Here is a 19,466-nt window from a genome sequence, read left to right on the forward strand (position 1 = left end):
TACAAAAAATACTAAATTAAAAAGCACTTCATCTGTTATACTGTGCACTAGTCTCTCCGCACCTGCAATACTGTGCAGAGGTGTGGGGACACACATATAAAGGCTCCACACAGCCCTTGTTAATTCTCCAAAAAAGAGCCTTGAGAATCTTACACTATGCCAACTACAGGGCACACGCAAATCAGTTATTTATCGAATCAAGAATACTCAAACTATATGACTTAATAAACTATCGCACAGCACAAATGATGTACCAAGCTTCTAACAGAACTCTCCCCCAGAACCTACAAAAACTTTTCCTAGACAGAGAGAGACACAATCTTAGAGGGAACATGATTTTCAGGCAAAGGAAGGTACGAACTACGTTAAAATCCTGTTCCTTATCGGTCACAGGTGTTAGACAATGGAATGTGTTAGAAGAAGAAGTAAAAAAATCAGCAACACTAAGTGGCTTTAAGAAGAAGTATGTAAATTCAACCTTTGACCGATACAGACTATTGCATGAGAGTTGAAAAAGGTCTGAGGCACGAATCAGCAGACATGGTGTTGTGACTGGATGGGAGCATAACTAATGAACATTCTGTACCCAAACAATAAGTTGAACCTGAGAAACTTGTATGGTACGATGTCAGTTGTACATGGCAGGGAGTACAGCTCTCTGTACCACCTACTGCTGTAACATGTTATGTCAAATGTAAGTAAAAGAAAATGTTATGTCAAATGGAAAATGCAAAAGATAAGATAATATTATGATGACGATTTTATCCTGTGGTAATGGGGGCGGGACTAGATAAGCCTTGGCTTCTCCCGCTTTCCCTTTCGGCCATGTGTGTTGTATTATTTGAACAAAGGTGTGTGATGATGATGATTTAACTGACATGCCCGAAATAAATAAATAAAAAAAAGCAGAGTAGGCAGGAGCTCTCGCGCGTTGCGTCTACTCCATGCAGCAGCCGACAGGCATAGTTCTAAACCGAAGCCCGTTAACCACCATGTTCACGTGTCCCATCGATTTTCCCCACTCGGCGACCCTCGCTTTTCACACTATGTAATTGTGGAGCTAGGCTTCTGAAACGTTTCTGTCTTGGATTTAATGGGCGGGTCTGAAATCACTTTGGCATTACGTATCGCTATTGTAGTTAGCATAAGCCCTCCCCTGTTGTATAAATACTTTCGCGCATTAGCTTCAGTGGTTTTCCGCTCGGATAGTTTCACATACCGTAAATCCTCTAATACTGGCCTGTATTCTACTACCGGCCGGTCTAACATTGGCTGGTCTCGCTGTTAGCAGAAGTAAATAACGGCCGGTCTCTAATAGAGGCCGGGGCAAGTGTCCACAGGCAGTGTTAATTCCACGCTTCCCATCATTGTCAGCCGTGCAATGACTTCACGTCGCAGAGATTTCGGCTGAAGCTATATTCGAGGATTTACGGTATGTACGAATCCCTGCAATGCATTCACCTGCGCCGCTGATTACCGCAAGGTCTCAAAAATCGTTGAAACTGACCGTTAAAATAAATACAGATTCAGCAACTGCATAGCCACCTGTACAGGAAGACACAGAGCAGGTTGTACTTCCTGAGGAGATTGAGGTCTTTTAACATCTGCAGCAAACTGCTGTGGATGTTTTACCAGTCTGTGGTCACCAGTGTCCTCTTCTTCTTGGACATGCTGCCTCCCCAGCACACCACAGTGTAGGACATCTCCTGACTGGATAAACTGATCAGGTGGGCCGGTTTTGTGGTCGGCATGAAACTGGACTCATTGGTGACGGTGGCAGAGAGGTCACTGGACAAACTGCTGGACATTATTGACAATGCCAGCTAACCCCTGCACACCGTCATCAGCAACCAGAGGAGCCTGTTCAGTGGAAGGCTGCTCCTTCCCAAGTGTAGGACCAGCAGGTTCAGGAACTCCTTTGTCCCTCATGCCATCATACTCTACAACTCCTCACTCGGGGGGAGGGGGAAATAGGGTAAAGAGGACAGAAGGGAAGGAGGAGTGGTAGCCACTCACTGTACATTTAAAAATGTAAAAATGTACATATTTTATTTCTATTTTATCTGTATTTATGTATATTTATCCTCTATACATTTTCTCTACGTTATATATATTTGTATACTTAACTGAGAGTTAATTGTTTACTGTCTACTGTTTTTACTTCTATATTTAGCTAGAGTTTTATTGTTTTACTGTTTATTGTTTACTTACTATATTTATTTGGCTAAGTTTTTTCTGTAAGCTGCTGGAAACACAATTTCCTTGCGGGAGTCATCCCAAAGGGATCAATAAAGATAAGTCTAAGTCTCTGGGCCCTAGTTTCGTAGACTAGGCATAGTCAGCACGCAGCGCACGTGCGCCACACCGACGGGATGTGTCCGCCTGGACTTTGCAAGTTTCGTGCACCGCGCAGGCTCGGAGGCTCGCGGAGGCTCGCGCAGGCAGGCTCGCGCAGGCACACCTCCCGTCTCGCCCACCCTTGCAAGTGGGAAAGAGGGAGGAGAAGAAGGCGTGAGTGGGAGACGAGGAGGAGACGAGGCATGGACTGGGATTAATACAGCCGATTCAGATCTTCACCAATCAAATGAGCTCCTCTCCTCACCTTTAATGCGTTAGGGGAGGTTCAGTCACTTGACAACCCGATGACAGAAGCAGCGCCACCGCTCCCACCACGCGCATCACGCGCTGTGCGTGCGTATCATAATAATAACAATGCCAAACTCATAAATTAAAACAAAAATTCTTGAAATCATTCAACGCTCTGCCAAACTGGAAGAATCCTGCCTACTCTAGCAAGACAGTCTTAAAACATATAAGAAGGCTCTCTGTAATGCCAGAGCAGCCTACTACTCATCATTAATAGAGGAAAACAAAAACAACCCTAGATTTCTTTTCTGTACTGTAGCCAGGCTGACAGAGTCACAGCTCTACTGAGCCATGTATTCCTAGAGATCTTAGTAGAAACGACTTTATGAACTTTTTTAATGATACAATTTTTGCTATTAGAGACTAAATTACTTGCATCTTGCCTTCAATTGGTTACCCTCAAACTCAGGAGTCTTAGAAATAGCATGATACTATATATGATATATATTTAGACTGCTTTTCTCCAATCAACCTTTACCAACTAACGTCAATGATCTCTTCTTCTAAACCTTCAACCTGTTTCCTAGACCCGATACCACTTAGGCTCCTCAAAAAGTTGTATCTAAATTTAAATTGTTTCTCAATTTCCTCATCATATATACCATTTAAATGTCTTGTTTAATTTTTTTGATTCTAGTTAATATCTGAGGATCTATTCTTTTTGTACTCTCTCTCTCTCTCTCTCCCTCTCTCTCTCTCGCTCTCCTGCTCTCTCTCTCCAGGGCTCCAGAGTGCGACCATTTTGGTCGCATATGCGACCAAAATTTTTATGAGTGCGACTGAAAAAAATTGTAGGTCGCACTGGTGCACCTAACGCTGCTCAGGTGAAAAAAAAAATCATAAGTGCAGCATCTCTTTGTGTTCTCCTGATAACAGCGTGGTCTAAACCAATAAGAGACAGAGCTCGGGCAGGTCCTTGCCTCTGATTGGCTGTGGTCCTTTTCACTGCTGTAAATTGTGTCAGTTCGAAAAATGTGAGCGAGCTGAGCAGGTACTCCGGAGCGCTTCGATTTTCTTTGCAAATGAAGAGAGGCAGAAAGCCTCGCCCCGAGGCTAATTAAAAAGCCCAAAAATATGCCTTCAGACAGGACTGGTTGAAGCAATTTCCCTGGCTGATGTACGATAAAGAAAGGGACTCAATGCACTGCATTTATTGTCGGGAGTGCGGTCAGAATTTGGCCGGTAATAGTGCTTTTGTGGAGGAGTCAACAACATTTCGCATCGAGACGTTGAAAAAGCGCAATATGTCCAAAAAGCATACTACATGCAGCGATTAGTGTGTTAATAAAGTGGCCACTCTCCCAGCTGCATTTCAGCGTCAGGCTGTATCAATCAGGTCCGCTGAGGAATCTAAAATTATTATAAAATTCAATGTTGCATACAATATTGCAAAGGAGTTGCCGTTCACCAAATTTAAGTCAGAAATTATTCTGATGAAAAATATGCCGACACACTAAAGAACAAGACAGCTGCAGAGGTTGGAAACGCCACGTACAAGTCATTCATGATTGACGGCGACACAGACGTCTCTACGAAGGAGTGCATTATTGTCTACTGCTGCATTTTGCGTAAAGGGAGGCCAGTCAACATGTTAATTGGAGTTTGTTTGAGGTGGAGCATGGACACGCACAGTGTTTGAAGGTCCACATTACAGCATGAGAGATAATGAATAGGAAATTGTATAGTAGCCTATTCCTAATATTATTATTAAAAATGAATAGCCTAAGTAAAAATATAAGTAGGCTAGGCTAAGATCACATAAACAGTTTTCCATTTGCAATCTATAGGCTAGTGACCTGTATGATCTTTTTATTCTTGAGGAACTGCCACAAAGCAAGCATTTGCTGCGCTTGGGCATTAGTGTGCAGGTTGGCTGGAGAAAACGGTTGCTCTGGGTGCTGATGGTGCTGCAGTTAACCTAGGCCATAAGGGGGTGTCATTATGTAAAAGGAGAGCGATAAAAAGGTGACTTTTTGGCGTTAAAGGCAACGCGATGAAAAATGTGGGTGCACCTAAATTTTGTGCTGGTGCACCTAAAAAAAAAAAGTTAGGCGCACCAGTGCAACCAATGCAAAAAGTTAGTCTGGAGCCCTGCTCTCTCTGTGTATGTCCCCCTGCCTAGTCCCTTTGCTTTCTTGCCTAGCAGGTCTCCCTGGACCGTGGTGAAACCCGAGCCGGACTGCACCGATGCTGTGGTCTTGTTTGACTCTTACCGCCAGTATTTTTAAGGTGGCTGACTTTTGATTAAAGTAAACTAAAATCGGCATCTCTACTGTTACTAATTTGACTACTCCCGGGATTACTCCGGGGAGTCTGGCTATGCTTTCTGGTCCAGCAGAGTCCGCTGAGGTCTTGACCGATGCAGATTGCTAACTGGCCTGACCCTGGAAACACCATATTGTAGCGCCACCTGCACGCTGTGTGACTGCTCAACTATTCAATTCAATTAAATTTTATTTATAGTGTCATATCACAACAAAAGTAATCTCAGGACACTTAACACATCAAGCAGGACTAGAATACGCTCAAAATGTCCAGAGTCAATACAATTTCAAAGTCCCAACGACACCCAGGGGCAAGCGTTACAGCGACACATACTTACACAGCTCTTAAGGACTTTGAGCTGGGAAGAGAAGCTAGACACAAGAAATCTTTTACATTTTAAAAATAACATTACCTAGCTTTTGGGCTTTTTTGATTTATTCAAATGTTATGTATGTTCAGTATTTGATTACTTTATTTTTTATACAGAATCCAAAAGTAACGTATACAAAATGAGCCATGCTGTGTCTTGTATCTTACTGTTGGGTCAGTTGGTTCTATTTGTACACTCTGAGTTAGGCTAATACATTGAGAACCACTGAAATGGTATTTATTTTGCTGTATGGTAATGATGCTGAATGGGTTAAACAAAAAATTGCCCGGTATGCGTTAACACTTTGGTTGGCCCCACTAAATCTCACTCCAAGGTTTGTTGAAAACTTGGCAGCCCTGTATTATTATGCTGTGCAATTAAAGCCTTTAGTCTGCTGGTGAGCTCCAAATTATGAATCCAAGTGGAAGAGCTTGGAAATTACACAGATAAAAATTCCAATACAATCTATAATAGGCCAAGATGCCAAGCCAAGATGAAAAACATTATAACAGCTTGAATCAATGGACTTTGCAGAGCGATGCTGATACAGCAGATTTCACGCAGACAAATTACCAGGATAATTAAAAGAAAATTTTATTTTTACACTCTTACTTTAGGCAAATAGTTCACCAAAATGTGTTTCTGAAAACATTTTATGCTAGAAATAAGCTATGCAGTTGCTGAATCACTCTTTATTTTAAATTGACAACGGTCAGTTGAAAAGATTTTCGAGAGCTTGCAGAAGGCGGCGCCCCGTCTCTCGAAACTTGCCGCGACGCGAAGGCATTACACGGTAAGCCAGGAGAGCCAGGGAGGCTCCGAGGGGAGGACAATACTAGCTTGGACGGGAGGGATTAAGGAGCACAGAGGGGAGGGGTGTATGTGTGTGGGGGGGGGGGATGCTTTTTTCAAACCTTTCAAATCGTAGACCAGGGCTTTAAGATATGGGCTTTAAGATATGGTTCAAGGTTTTGAGGAAGTTACAAATGGAGAAACAGGCCAGGGTCTTAACTGGATAGCATACGATCCAGGATTTGAACCTGCTTAATTGGATGGGGGCTTTAAACTATGGGTTAGGAGAGGTATCACGTCCTTTTGTTCCCTCACCTCGAACAGACAATTTCAGAGTTATGAGTTAATTTTGGACACATTTGGACACAAGTCAGAGACTGTTATAGTAAAAAATGACAGGTCAAATTGGAGAAGGAATATAATTTGATTTCTATATTTCATGATGCATATAAAAAAAAAGACAATAAAAAGTTGGTCTCAAGAATATACGGATGTATACAGCCTCTAAAAATCATTCCATGTTATCTATTAAACAAAAATAGGAGAGGGAATCAGAAACACAAATATCAGAAGAGATCTGGATGGAAATATGGGAGACACAAGGGACCACTGCAAACTCAAGATCACTGAGAGTTCGGCTGGAAGAATGTAGTGAGATTTTTTTATAACTCCTAAAATATCAGCACTGCAAACAGGCATACACAGCCGAGGCCTCTGTTGGAGACAATGTGGAACTTCTATGGCCAATCACTTTCATGTTTTTTGGGCCTGTCCGAAAATCCAATCATTCTGGAGAAAGGTGGCTACTGAGACAAATGAAATAATTGGGGTAGATTTAGATTTCTCTTTTGTTATTTCATATATCGGTTAAATACCAGAAACAGTCCTACATAAGGATGAAGAGAAAGGCTCTGTTTGCAATTTAATTTATTTATTTCTGTTTTCTTTAACTTAAAGACCTTAAATTCATTAACTTGGGACTACTTTTATTTATGGTAAAATAGCTAGTTGATTCCTATAGTGTTGAAAATTGACAATAAATATTTTTGAAACCATATGAAAATGTGGTGTAGGCTATAAGACACAAGTTGAACTTTGTGAGGTTTGGCCCTTTTACTTGACGTAGGGCCTTCCTATATGTTTTAAGACTGTCTTACCTACTAATCCAAATAAGATACTACGATGACTTTAACACTTAGCTGTAAAGTTGACCTTGAATTATGAAGCTAACTTTGTCCTCAATTGTCTGTACACAAAAACTATCTGAAGGAACACTGTCTTTCTTTTTTCTTCATAGAAAGTCTTTCCCCTCCCAGCATGCAACTCTGGCTGCGTTTGCTGCTGTCTACATCTCAGTAAGTGATTCATGATGTCACCTAAAATCTAGCCACAGAAACATAGAAAAGTTGCAGCCAGTTTCATATGTCAAAATTTACAAATGGTAAAATTTCTGAATAAATGTATTTAAATCCCACCAAGGTGTGAGTTGAACATGGTATCACTAATTTGGTGACTGTTTTTAAGTCATCATTGAAAGAAGATGATTGGCTCATGAGAAATATTTGTGTTTCAGATGTACTTCAACACGGTGCTGACAGACTCTGCCAAGCTGCTGAAGCCTCTTCTGGTGTTCTCTTTCGTCATGCTGGCCATCCTGGCCGGGCTAACCAGGATCATCCAGTTCAGAAACCATCCTGTCGACGTCTACTGTGGATGGTTACTGGGATCTGCCATCGCCGTTTATCTGGTAACACAGTTTGCCACTCACAAGCATCTTGATGTATACAAGTTTCTATTGCAATTTGAAGGGTCACTGTGAAGAATTTGCCGATATCTAGCGGTGAAGTTGTAGATTGCAACCAACTGAAACTTCCTCCGTGTACCAACTAGGGATGCAAATTATCGAGTAATTCATTAATCGATAGTTGTTTCATCTTATCGATCGATGATCGATTAATTGATAAGTGGCAATTCTTCTGAGAAGCTGAATTTCCCTCTGAATAGGTTTTATCTACTGTATACGCAACATAAAATGCTATCTTCCTTATGATATAAAGAAAAATGCAACTCATAATTTGAATAATTTCATTTTAATGCATCAATTTGGGGAATTTTGAGAACCAAAATATGACATATAAATTCCTGACCAATTTCTTACAAACTGCTGGTACTGATGCAAATGTTAAGATTAACATGGTGTGAATGAGGTGAACAATTCACTCCTGGCATCACTGAATCACAAATAGAGATAAAACATACTGTAGTGGTCTATTGTCCCCCAGAGATCTACAATAGAACCTCATATTAGTAGTGTTGTAGTCAAGACCGCATCAACCGAGACCAAGACATTACCGAGACCAGAGAGTGCCGAGACCGAGACAAGACCAAGACTTTTAGAGGTTGAGACCGAGACAAGACCAAGACTTTTAGAGGTCGAGACCGAGACAAGACCAAGACCATATAGATCAAAGGAAAAACAACAAAATGGGAGTTTTTTAAAAATAAATTTAATTTAAGTTTGCTCTTAAATAAATGCAACAACAAAAACAATCTTTGTGCTGTTGTTTTCATAGCAGCACAATGAATGAAATAAATCTCAAGTCATAGGCTGTGTCCGAAATCACTCCCTACTCCCTATATAGTGCACTATATAGGGAGTTCGCCATTTTGTAGGGGTGTCCGAATGTGTAGTGAGCATTACTATTCCCTATATAGTGCACTCAAAGTTTCCCACAATGCATCGTGAAAAGTAGTGTACAGCCGATGGTCACTAGCCGAGCAAATTTTACCATCATGCATTGCGCTGAAAGACAAATCGCGAAGGGACGAGAGGAGAGAGAGCAGGAAAAAGCGGAGGAAATATGAATAATCGTACAATAATAAATGTTAATATTTAATATATGTATTGCAGAGCAGATCAAGACGACACAAACGGCCAAAGTGTGATGTTTTCCTTTATTTACTTTAAAAAAAACGCGATATATATTAATTATTTATATATGACTTTGGGCGAGCGGCGGCGGCCGGCGCCCGGCGACAGGCTGCAGGGGCCGGCGACAGTTGGCGCTGGCCGGCGGCGGTGGTGGCCGCGGCGGCCGGTGATAGGCGGCGGTTGGCGGCGACAGTTGGCGGTGGCCGTGGCGGCCGGCCGCCGGCGATAAGCTGCATTAGCCGGCGACAGGCGGCGGTGGCCGTGGCGGCCGGCCGGCCGGCGATAAGCTGCATTAGCCGGCGACAGGCGGCGGTGGCCGTGGCGGCCGGCCGGCCGGCGATAAGCTGCAGTGGCCGGCGACAGGCTGCGGTGGCTGGCCGGCCGACGAGAGGCGGCGGCGGGGTATTCGTCCGTCAAAAAACCACTCAAACCAAAGCGCCGTATGACAGTCTGAACACTATAAAGATGCGGAGATGAGGGACAGATTGTGGCGAGCGATCGCCGAGGAGTTTGGGATCGGGGACGGACTCCAGCCTGTTCAGGTCTGGTGGATCGCGGAGATGTGGGGTGCCGGTAGTGCTGCAACCTGGTCCTGAAGTCCACCTGGACCCGATCGGGATCGTTGAAAATAAAAATAGCAGTGAGGACGATGTAGTGATCGTCTCATTATTGAAAATTATTTTTTTCTCAAGAAATGAGACGGCCACGGAATCCCCTTATTGCTGGAGGACTCGTTCTTTTGGTTTTGTAAATTTTCGCAACGAATATGTAGCTATAAAATAATTATCCTGGTAATTTCTCTGCGTGAGCGGAATCTGACACGTATTAATTATGCGTCAGGACAGGAAAAAAACTCTTATCAGTAAAGCATGGACAAAAAGCCTATCAGCAATGGTCTCGACCGGTCTCGTTCAAAAAACCCGAGGCCGCCCGGTCCGAGACCGAGACAAGACCGAGTAAAAATGCCGTCGATACCAAGACGAGACCAAGAACCTAAAAAAATGGTCTCGAGACCAAGACCGATCTCGAGTACTACAACACTACATATTAGTCCAAAGACCAAGCCAGACTATGTGAAGAAACCAGAGACTGTCTATGGTACAAACAGCAAGGTCCTTATTTTACATTTTCATTTACATTTAGGTCATTTAGAAGACGCTTTTGTCCAAAGCGACTTACAATAAGTACATTTGTCAAAAGAAGGAAACAAAGAAACCACAACGTATCATTGCTGATAAAGTAAGAGCTAAAAATAGAACAAATAGAAGTGTTAGGTCCTCATCTGAGTAAACTAGTACTTCAAGAGCAACAGTGCTACGATCAGAGTGCTATAGGTAATTTTTTTTTTTGGGGGGGGGGGGGGGGGGTGTTAGTGGGTTATGCTATGTAGAGTCGAGGTGAAGTCTGAACAGGTGAGTCTCAGAAAATGGCAAATGACTCTGCTGTCCTGACATTAGTCGGGAGTTTGGCGCCAGAACAGAGAAGAGTCTGGACTTTGCTGAGCGACATTTGTTTGATTTCAGCGATGGTGGTACCAGCCGGCCAGCTGAAGTAGAGGAGCGAAGTGCTCGCTTCGGGGCATGAGGTTTGACCAGTGTTTGAAGGTAGATGGGTGCTGTTCCATTGATGGCCCTGAAGGCCAGTGTCATCGTCTTGAATTGGACGCGTGCTGCAACAGGGAGCCAGTGGAGGTCACGGAGGAGGGGGGTCACATGGGAGAATTTGGGTAGATTGAAGATAAGGCGTGCTGCAGCGTTCTGGATATGCTGCAATGGTTTAATCGCAGAGGCCGGGAGTCCGGCCAGGAGAGAGTTGCAGTAGTCAAGGCGGGAGATGACCAGTGCTTGGACCAAGAGTTGCGTTGCATCCTTTGTGAGGAAGGTCCGAATCCTGCGGATATTGTAGAGGGCAAATCTGCAGGATCGGGCCACAGCAGTGATGTTGGGGGTGCAGGATAGTTGGTCATCGAGGATTACACCCAGGTTCCTCGCAGTTGACGACGGCAATACGAATGAAGAGGAGTTCGGTTTTATTCAGGTTGAGCTTGAGGTGATGTGCAGTTGTCCAGAGAGAGATGTCAGCCAGACAGTCCGAGATGCGAGTTGCAATGTGAGTGTCAGAGGACGGGGGAAAAGAGAGGAACAGCTGGGTGTCATCTGCGTAGCATTGGTAGGAGAATCCATGCGATGTGATAACAGAACCTAGTGATCTGGTGTATAGTGAGAACAGAAGCGGTCCTAATACTGAGCCTTGAGGGACACCCGTGTCCAGAGAACAGGGTTTGGACATAGAGCCGTTCCATGTGACCTGAAAGGTGCGATTTGTCGGGTATGATGTAAACCAGGTGAGAGCAGAGTCAGTTATGCCAAGCCAGAGTGGAGAGGAGGATTTGGTGGTTGACTGTGTCGAATGCAGCAGATAGGTCGAGGAGAATGAGAACGGAGGAGTGGGATGAGGCTCTGGTGTCTCGCAGGGACTCGGTTACTGTGAGGAGGGCCGTCTCAGTGGAGAGTTTTAAGTGTTGAAGAAGCAGCTACAATGTTAACATAGCCTAGCATCACCCATCAATTCAGACTCCATTAAGAAAACAAGCATTTTAAAAGCTGTTAGCTTGCCGTCTTGCAGACAAACCTAACAAAGCATGACTTCAGACTTTTTACTGATCACCATCATTATGGAGTTATTTTAGTATTGTTTTCATCTGGTTATTGCTATTAACTGACAATAAACTTGTTTGTTTTGGGTTCATACAGCTTCAAAACCAGCCGACGTGTTTTGAAATGACACCAGGCTATGGAAGGCCATCCAGTTCAAATATACGTGAATTTTAGTCGCTAACGTGTTGTCTACGTGTTGTTTATGTGTTAACGATGCGTTCATTTCATGTGATTGTGAACCCTTTGGCCACTTGTCCAGTTGGAACAGGTGAGAGTCATAAGTTCCCATTGGCTACTGAGTAGTAGGGTTAAACCATTTCTGTAAGCCTGGGGCATTTTCCACCCATTATTTAACATGATAAGGAACCTCGTATTTCTTTGCCATTTTCTTCCTTTATTGTGTAGCTTATAAAAATAAGACATTTGGATTGCAGTTTTATTACTTTATAAATGATTACTAATTATTAGTTATTAAATTATAGATTTTTTATCAGGATAAAATTGCCTCATTTTCATAGTGGGCATTCAAGCTTTAACACCATTCTTCAAACTTTAATTTTATAGCCTTAAAAACATTAACAATCTTGTCGGGAAAACGTTACTGCAATGGTACTCACTCGATGCTTTAATGAATATCTGGATTTGGCAAACATGGAACTTTCCTCTGAGCATCTTAATTTAATATATGACCAGCAGGGGGCATATCATACTATACTCTTCTTCCTGATGAAATGGTAAAAGTATGTCCAGGTTTTATTTTGATGCTTGGGGTGGGAAGCCCTGTTGACATCATTTTATATTGTTTTTATATTTTCTTCTCTTTTGACCATAAGAAAAGAACACACTGTTTCCCTTTTATAATAAGAAAGCACAGTGAGACTGCTGAAGCTGCACAATGCTTAATAAGCTTTTTTATTAACAGAAAATATTTCAACACCTCTCGTGACAAAATTTGCTCAGATACAGTCAGTGTCACTCATCTACTGGCAATAGGAAAGGAGTCTATCGGCTATATGTAGCAGGTTTACAGCCATGGCCATGACATGGACGGGAAATTACTGTTCCAAAATGTAAATTACACTTTGGAGTGTATCTATAGCCAGACTACCAATTGGGCCAGCCAGAGTGTCCACATCCTGGAGTTGTTGCATCTGTGCATAGCTTGGACTGAATTGGTTAGCAGGGACTGTTACTACTTCTTGCCAATTCAGAGCAGGAAGAGCAGCAGCTGCATCTTGTTGTGCAGTGTCGGATCCAAAAATCTCTGCCATGGCTGTGAGTGGTTGTGTTTGCCTCTGAAGACATCCTTGGACAAATATCTGACATGGTGTGTGGTGGCCAACAGTGCGCAAGCCATGGTTGTTCCATTGTTCCCTGAAGACCTCCAGGTCCCGGTTAATCCGTGGCAGGTAAACATGATGCAGTGCCCACAAGTGCAGCTCATTGGTACAGTCAATGATTCCATCATTTTCAAGGAAGGAGAAAAGCTGGTGGTACACATTAGTCATACCCCGCCAAAGATCCCCCCAAAGTCTCTCAATCCGCTGGTTATGGACACTTCTGCCCTGTATGGCACTTCCCCGTTCTGATCCACGGTAAATGTTCATGAATAAGCAAACGGCATTGTTTTCGCCACCGTAGTCACACCTTACTCGAGATGGTACCCAATACCTAGCAGTGGCTTGAACAAACTGTGCTACTTCTGTTATTGTCTGAAGCCTGCAAAACCACAACCAGTCTGCTGAAGCCACAGATGGATGGATCACCATTCTCCACCTAAAAATGAAACAAAAAGCTGTTATTTGTATTCTGTGTTAGGATAACTGTGTTAATAACTTCAGGGTTCTATGCTCGCTCCTGCTAAAAATGTAGGGTTGCAGTCAAAGTGCAATTTTCTATGTACTGTAATGTCAATGAATCAGTAATATAATACAAAACAGACAGAGCAAACATCTCATAATTACACTTTAACAAAAACACTTTACAAAAAAAAGAAAAAAAAAGAATATTAATCTGTGTCAAACTCCCTCTCACTCTCCTTCTCTGCACTCGAACATCCATTGAAGCTAGTCTGGCCACAACAGCATTAGCTCCCATCTCTTCATTTTCTCCAACCAACTGCCGAACCACTTCATCAAGTTCTGCATCAGAAAGGCGTGCATACCTCATTCAATAGGACAAGTTGAACAACCTAGGAGAGAGAACCAATTTCATGCTCAGAATGACCCAACTCACATAAATGGATTGTCTTACCTATATACATAACAATACGTACTTCAACTTTTGCTCGTTCCAGTTTACTTTGTCCTTCAGATGCCCAATGCCAGCTAGAAATTAGTTGTTGTTTTTTTTACCAATTTCACTGAATTTATAGTACCGTATTGTCCCGAATATAAGTTTTTTTTTTTTTCCTTGAAATCCATCTGAAAAAGGGGGGGTCGTCTTATAATCGTGGTTGACTTGTATTTGGGATAATACAGTAATATAGAAAAAAATCAAGTCAGGGCTCAAACAGTGTAAAATATATTTAGGAGCATGTGTGCGTATAACCAAACATTATTCAGTTGGTCCGAGGAACTTTGCTAAAATTTTTTTTTTGATTTGTTGTCTTTTTGTCTTTGTAACTAAAGCACATATGTGTGTATATCAGACGGAGACGCAGTCATCTCTCTCTCTAATTTTTAAATTTAGGAGCATGCACTCGTTACATTTACATTTACATTCACATTTAGGTCATTTAGCAGACGCTTTTGTCCAAAGCGACTTACAATAAGTACATTTGTCAAAAGAAGGAAACAAGGAAACCACAACGAATCATTGCCGATAAAGTAAGAGCTAAAAATAGAACAAGTGTTAGGTTCTCATCATCTGAGTAAACTAGTACTTCAAGAGCAATAGTGCTACGATCAGAGTGCTATAGGTAAGGGTTTTTTTTTTTTTTTTGGGGGGGGGGGGGGGGGGGGGCTGTTAGTGGGTCATGCTAGTCGAGGTGAAGTCTGAACAGGTGAGTCTTGAGCCTTTTTCGTTGGGAAAAAAACCTTACTGTCAAGCACTGCAAGTGAATAAACTAACAAACAAAGAACACAATATTTAAACATTTAAAATAGCCCTGCAATCTGAGGAAAATATGTATGCCTTGCAATTGTCGTTCATACCTCAATCTCCATTTTACTGTACTGACTGATACATCCAGGATTTCAGCAATTTGTGCAATTACAAATCCACATGGAAGCAGGAATCTCAGGTATTCTTCTGTGATTAGGTAGCTGGATCGTCCAAAATCACCTGTCCGGACCAATGGGGCTTGATATCAAGAGGTACCTAATGTTGCAAAAAGGGATTTAATGACAAGATATGAACTAATATGCATGCATGTCAGCCACTATGCCGAATATCACACGGGGCTGGAAACGTGCTTACGCCACTTTCCACGCAAAGGTTGTGATCTATAAAAACCAAACTTGACGGGAAAGTGTGCGTACCCGTAAGCAAACTCTGAGGCATGCGTACCGGTACGCACATTCTGGAGACTGGAGGGGAATCAGCGATACAGATGTCAGATTGTAAATGTGAGAAGAACTATTATAGTTTTGATGACTCGCACACATTTCATTTCACTCCATATCATACGTTAGATCCGCGTTATCATGAGGAACTCAACTTCATAAACACCTTCTTTTAAAATCCAACCGGTATCTTAAATCAAAATAATTTCGAAATATTGAATCAGCGCTGTCACCGCAGGAGGAGGAGGAGACGGCCCGTCTGCATGTAATACAGGATACAACAAATACCCTCCATTAGATCACTGCAGAACACAGCGGGAATAACTAAATATTCTCCTTATTTACTATGCATGTCATCAACACACATACATACAGCCATTAAGCCATCGTATACTTGTAACACTTTATCCTCGTTTTTAAACCACCAGAGCGCAGAGGAAGTGCGCTATAATAAGAGCCACGCTCGTGCGCTCAGTCGTGGAGCGTGGGAGCGCAACTTTACCGAACTTCAGGAGGCAGACTCTACCACCCGGCAAAGGTGGTAGAGTTCCCAGCATGATGAGCCTCGGCCCCCTGCCCGACTGGAGGGGTATCAACAGGGCGCAAGAATCCGTGAGGTGATGGCAGTGATTGTGTCTCGCTGAAGTTGCAGGACGGCGTCAGTGAGCGCCCGACCGCTTGATGTGCCATGCGCCCGGGGTGCACTGCTGCTTTGCGCCGGACCCAGACGCTGTTCCGAGGACCCGTCACCGTCACCCTCCTCACCGTCACCCTCCTCTGAGCCCAACACTGCAGACTCTGGAAGGACAGAAACGATTTAACGTTTTGTTTTATATATAATAAAAGTTTAAAATCTGTTTACCCTTATCCCTCTGGTCTCAGTCGCGTCTGTCTCCCTCCTTTTCAGACACAATCCCCGTCAAAATCACATCAAAATCAAACTTCCTCAAATACTCAAGCGATACATTAAATCCATGTTGGTAAAGGAGCAGAAAGATGTAATTTACCTTAAGATCACCGTCCGCTCTGTCCCACTGATGCCGTTGACAGCAGCAGCAATGTGTTGCCACTCGCACTGCGTCTTTTTATTCGTGATCCCGCTGCTGTGGCCACTAAATTAAATTATTTTCCGGGCCTCCACCTCCCCAACAAGTGTCTCTTCTCCGTTTCTGAAAAGTGATTCACCACACGGAAACGATTGCATGCCGGCTCATTAATATGGTAAAAAGTGGGCGTGTAAAGGGCGGGATTCAGGTACTCACACTTGTAGGTGATCTGTGATTGATAAAGGATCCTACGCACAGTTTTATAAATGAGGCCCCAGGTGTTTTTAGTTGTATTAAATAATAATGCATTTAAAGCAACACTATGAATTTTGAAGTTATATGAAGAATATTTTGCTTGAATGAATACTGACATCTCCTAAGGATAGTCTGGCTCCAGGAATATCGCCAACTTAATGGCAGGTGTTCCAGTCAATGTTCCATCCATCCATCCATCCTTTGTCTACCGCTTATCCTATATTCAGGGTCGCAGGGGGGCTGGAGCCGATCCCAGCTGTCATTGGGCGAAGGCAGGGTACACCCTGGACAGGTCGCCAGTCTATCACTGGGCCGACATGCAGAGACAAACAACCATTCACGCTCACATTCACACCTACGGGCAATTTAGAGTCACCAATGAACCTATCCCCATCCTGCATGTCTTTGGACTGTGGGAGGAAGCCGGATAACCCGGAGAGAACCCACGCTTACACGGGGAGAACATGCAAACTCCACACAGAAGGAACCCGGGGCAGACCCGGGAATCGAACCCGGGATTCTCTCGTTGTGAGGCGAGAGTGCTACCCACTACACCACTGTGCAGCCCCCAGTCAATGTTTTTATATGGAATAGTTTAAACTGGTTAAACAGACAAAAATTACATAATCTAGACCTTATAATTCATAATTTCAAGAAATTGATAATTAGATATGGTTATGGTAAAGGTAGGTAGAGGTTGGAGTCTGGCAATTCTAGTGACATTGTCAGGATTTATATCAGTTTGATTGAGATTAAATACTACCTGTGGCTCTGACGCACGGTACAAGAGACTGCTTAACTTAATTGGATAATTGGCAGTCTTCTGGTCAAAACCTGGTCCTGGGAGAGATGGTACACATCCCACTTTGGATGGAGCCGCTCTCATATCTAAGAAGTTGGCCGAGTTTGTTAGCGGTCTTAAACCATGACAACCCAGAGTTGAGATCAGGAAGCAGAGTCGCCATTTAATACACCTCTCTGTGCTCTTGTACAGACAGGCACTTTCACACTCATTTATATTGGTCAGATCTACCTCCTGCACATCAGTTAAGCATGTTGAAACCAAGTTAACCTTTAAGTGTCTCCAAACTTGAAAGCCTTGACATAACGCATGGGGCCCTAGTTTCGTGGCGCAGCGCAGGGCAGCGCAGGGCGGCGCAGGGTGGCGAAGCCGGCGCAATGCAAGTTTCGACCCGCGCAGCCTTGCGCACCGTCAGTTTGGCAGTTTGGTGGATCGCCTGCGCCAAGATGGGTGTTGCGGCGCAGCAGGGGGAGGCGTCACAGATTCAGCTTGGCGTAGCGGAAGTTTCGTGGCAAAAAGCCTCGCCGAGACTGCGCTGAAAGCTCGCCTGCTCCAAACTGGTCTACTTTTGGCGCAAGGCGTAAATAAAGTCCATTCATTCAATGCGAATCACAGCTGGCGGAGTGGAAGTTTGGCTGACTGCGCGCAGTGCGTACACGTCACAGAGACCTCACAGGCAGGTTTCCACAGTTCCAGGCACATTTAAATGCAATACATAATCAAAACAAACACTATTTAATGCAACTAATTGAATCAACACGTGAATTTATATCTATATAGATTGTCCCGTCACATCTGACGTCAGATCAAAGGCGGATGGCACGCGTAACGGAAACTCAGCTTCTCGGACCAAAACATCTCCCTCTCTCTCTCCTGTTTTTTTGTAATATGGGCATTGTTATTATTATGATACGCGCGCACAGCGCGTGATGAGCGTGGTTGGAGCGGCGGCGCTGCTTCTGTCATCGGGTTGTCAAGTGACGGAACTTGCACTGAACCTCCCCTTACGCATTAAAGGTGAGGAGAGGAGCTCATTTGATTGGTGAAGATCTGAATCGGCTGTATTAATCCCAGTCCACGCCTCGTCTCCCACTCACGCCTTCTTCTCCTCCCTCTTTCCCACTTGGGCGAGACGGGAGGTGTGCCTGCGCGAGCCGCGAGCCTGCGCGAGCCTGAGCCTGCGCGGTGCACGAAACTTGCAAAGTCCAGGCGGACACACCCCGTCGGCGCGGCGCAGGTGCGCTGAAAGCTGACTGCGCCTGGTCTACGAAACTAGGGCCCATGATGTGCCAGGGACTGTAGATGAAAATTAGCCTGCATGGCTAAATCTGGCTAAATCTGGCTATATCTGGCATATTTACATGTGTGACTTTGTTGCTCTTGTTAATTAATGTGCATTGTCCCTTTTTAAATAAATAAATCAAATCAAATGTAATCTCTAGCAGGCATGACAACTGTCCTGTTCACCCAAACCTCAAAACTTACTTCTTTAAAAGAAGATATAACTAGATGTTTGTAATACTCTTAGGATGTATTCATTTGTTTACTTTTAAAGGATGCTGCTGAGATAATTCATTTTCTTTTATTCGCCTCAGGCATTACAGTTTTCTGTTATTTTTTGTGTGTGAATTATGCCTTGCAATGAAAGGCACTTTGAATTGCATTAACTTGACTGACCGACAAGAGAGAGAGCCACTGTATGAATTGAAGAAAATACCTTCATCTTGAGTTGACAAAGCCGTTTGCACTAGTTGAATAAAACCGGTCACTAATGGAAGGAGTTCGTCTCCTCTCAAGGGTTTCCAGTCTAAGGAATAAAACAAAAATGGGAACTGTATGAACTGAGAATAATTTAAACAACAAGCTACCTAGACAAGACTAAATGTTACAACTAGCTCTACTCACAGAATGCCTAAACTCAAATCTACAATTAGTTTCTGACTTACCAACAAAATACAAAGCAACTTCCTTCCTTTCTTCAGACAAAATTTAGTTGGAGTCTATAGTCTATAGTAGGCTATCTACCAAGTAATAACATACCACATCCCGGTGTAATAACTAAATAACACATTCAATAAGTGTGCGTTTAAAGTCAGCGTTTGTGAAAATCCTCAAAACGGAGTAAATTCAATTCATCCCCAATGCTAACTTTAGCCTGCTACAATTCAAGGCGTAACAGCCGAGTTTGCACAACT

At 43.3% G+C, this 19,466-nt stretch overlaps 1 protein-coding gene across 1 annotated transcript in view; it reads left to right on the forward strand.

Moving 5' to 3' along the window:
• The window catches only part of LOC311012025 (phospholipid phosphatase-related protein type 4-like), a gene marked incomplete at its 3' end in the record, with an annotated part of 160,176 nt that overhangs the window by 67,073 nt on the left and 73,637 nt on the right, over window positions 1-19,466 (forward strand). The window contains exons 5-6 of the mRNA XM_084007298.1: window positions 7,371-7,428; window positions 7,647-7,820. Of these exons, the coding sequence (XP_083863424.1) occupies window positions 7,371-7,428; window positions 7,647-7,820 (232 nt within the window). The remainder of the gene's footprint in view (window positions 1-7,370; window positions 7,429-7,646; window positions 7,821-19,466) is intronic.

Source organism: Eutrigla gurnardus (assembly GCF_963514095.1).
Source record: "Eutrigla gurnardus genome assembly, chromosome: 4".
NCBI classification, from domain to species: domain Eukaryota; kingdom Metazoa; phylum Chordata; class Actinopteri; order Perciformes; family Triglidae; genus Eutrigla; species Eutrigla gurnardus.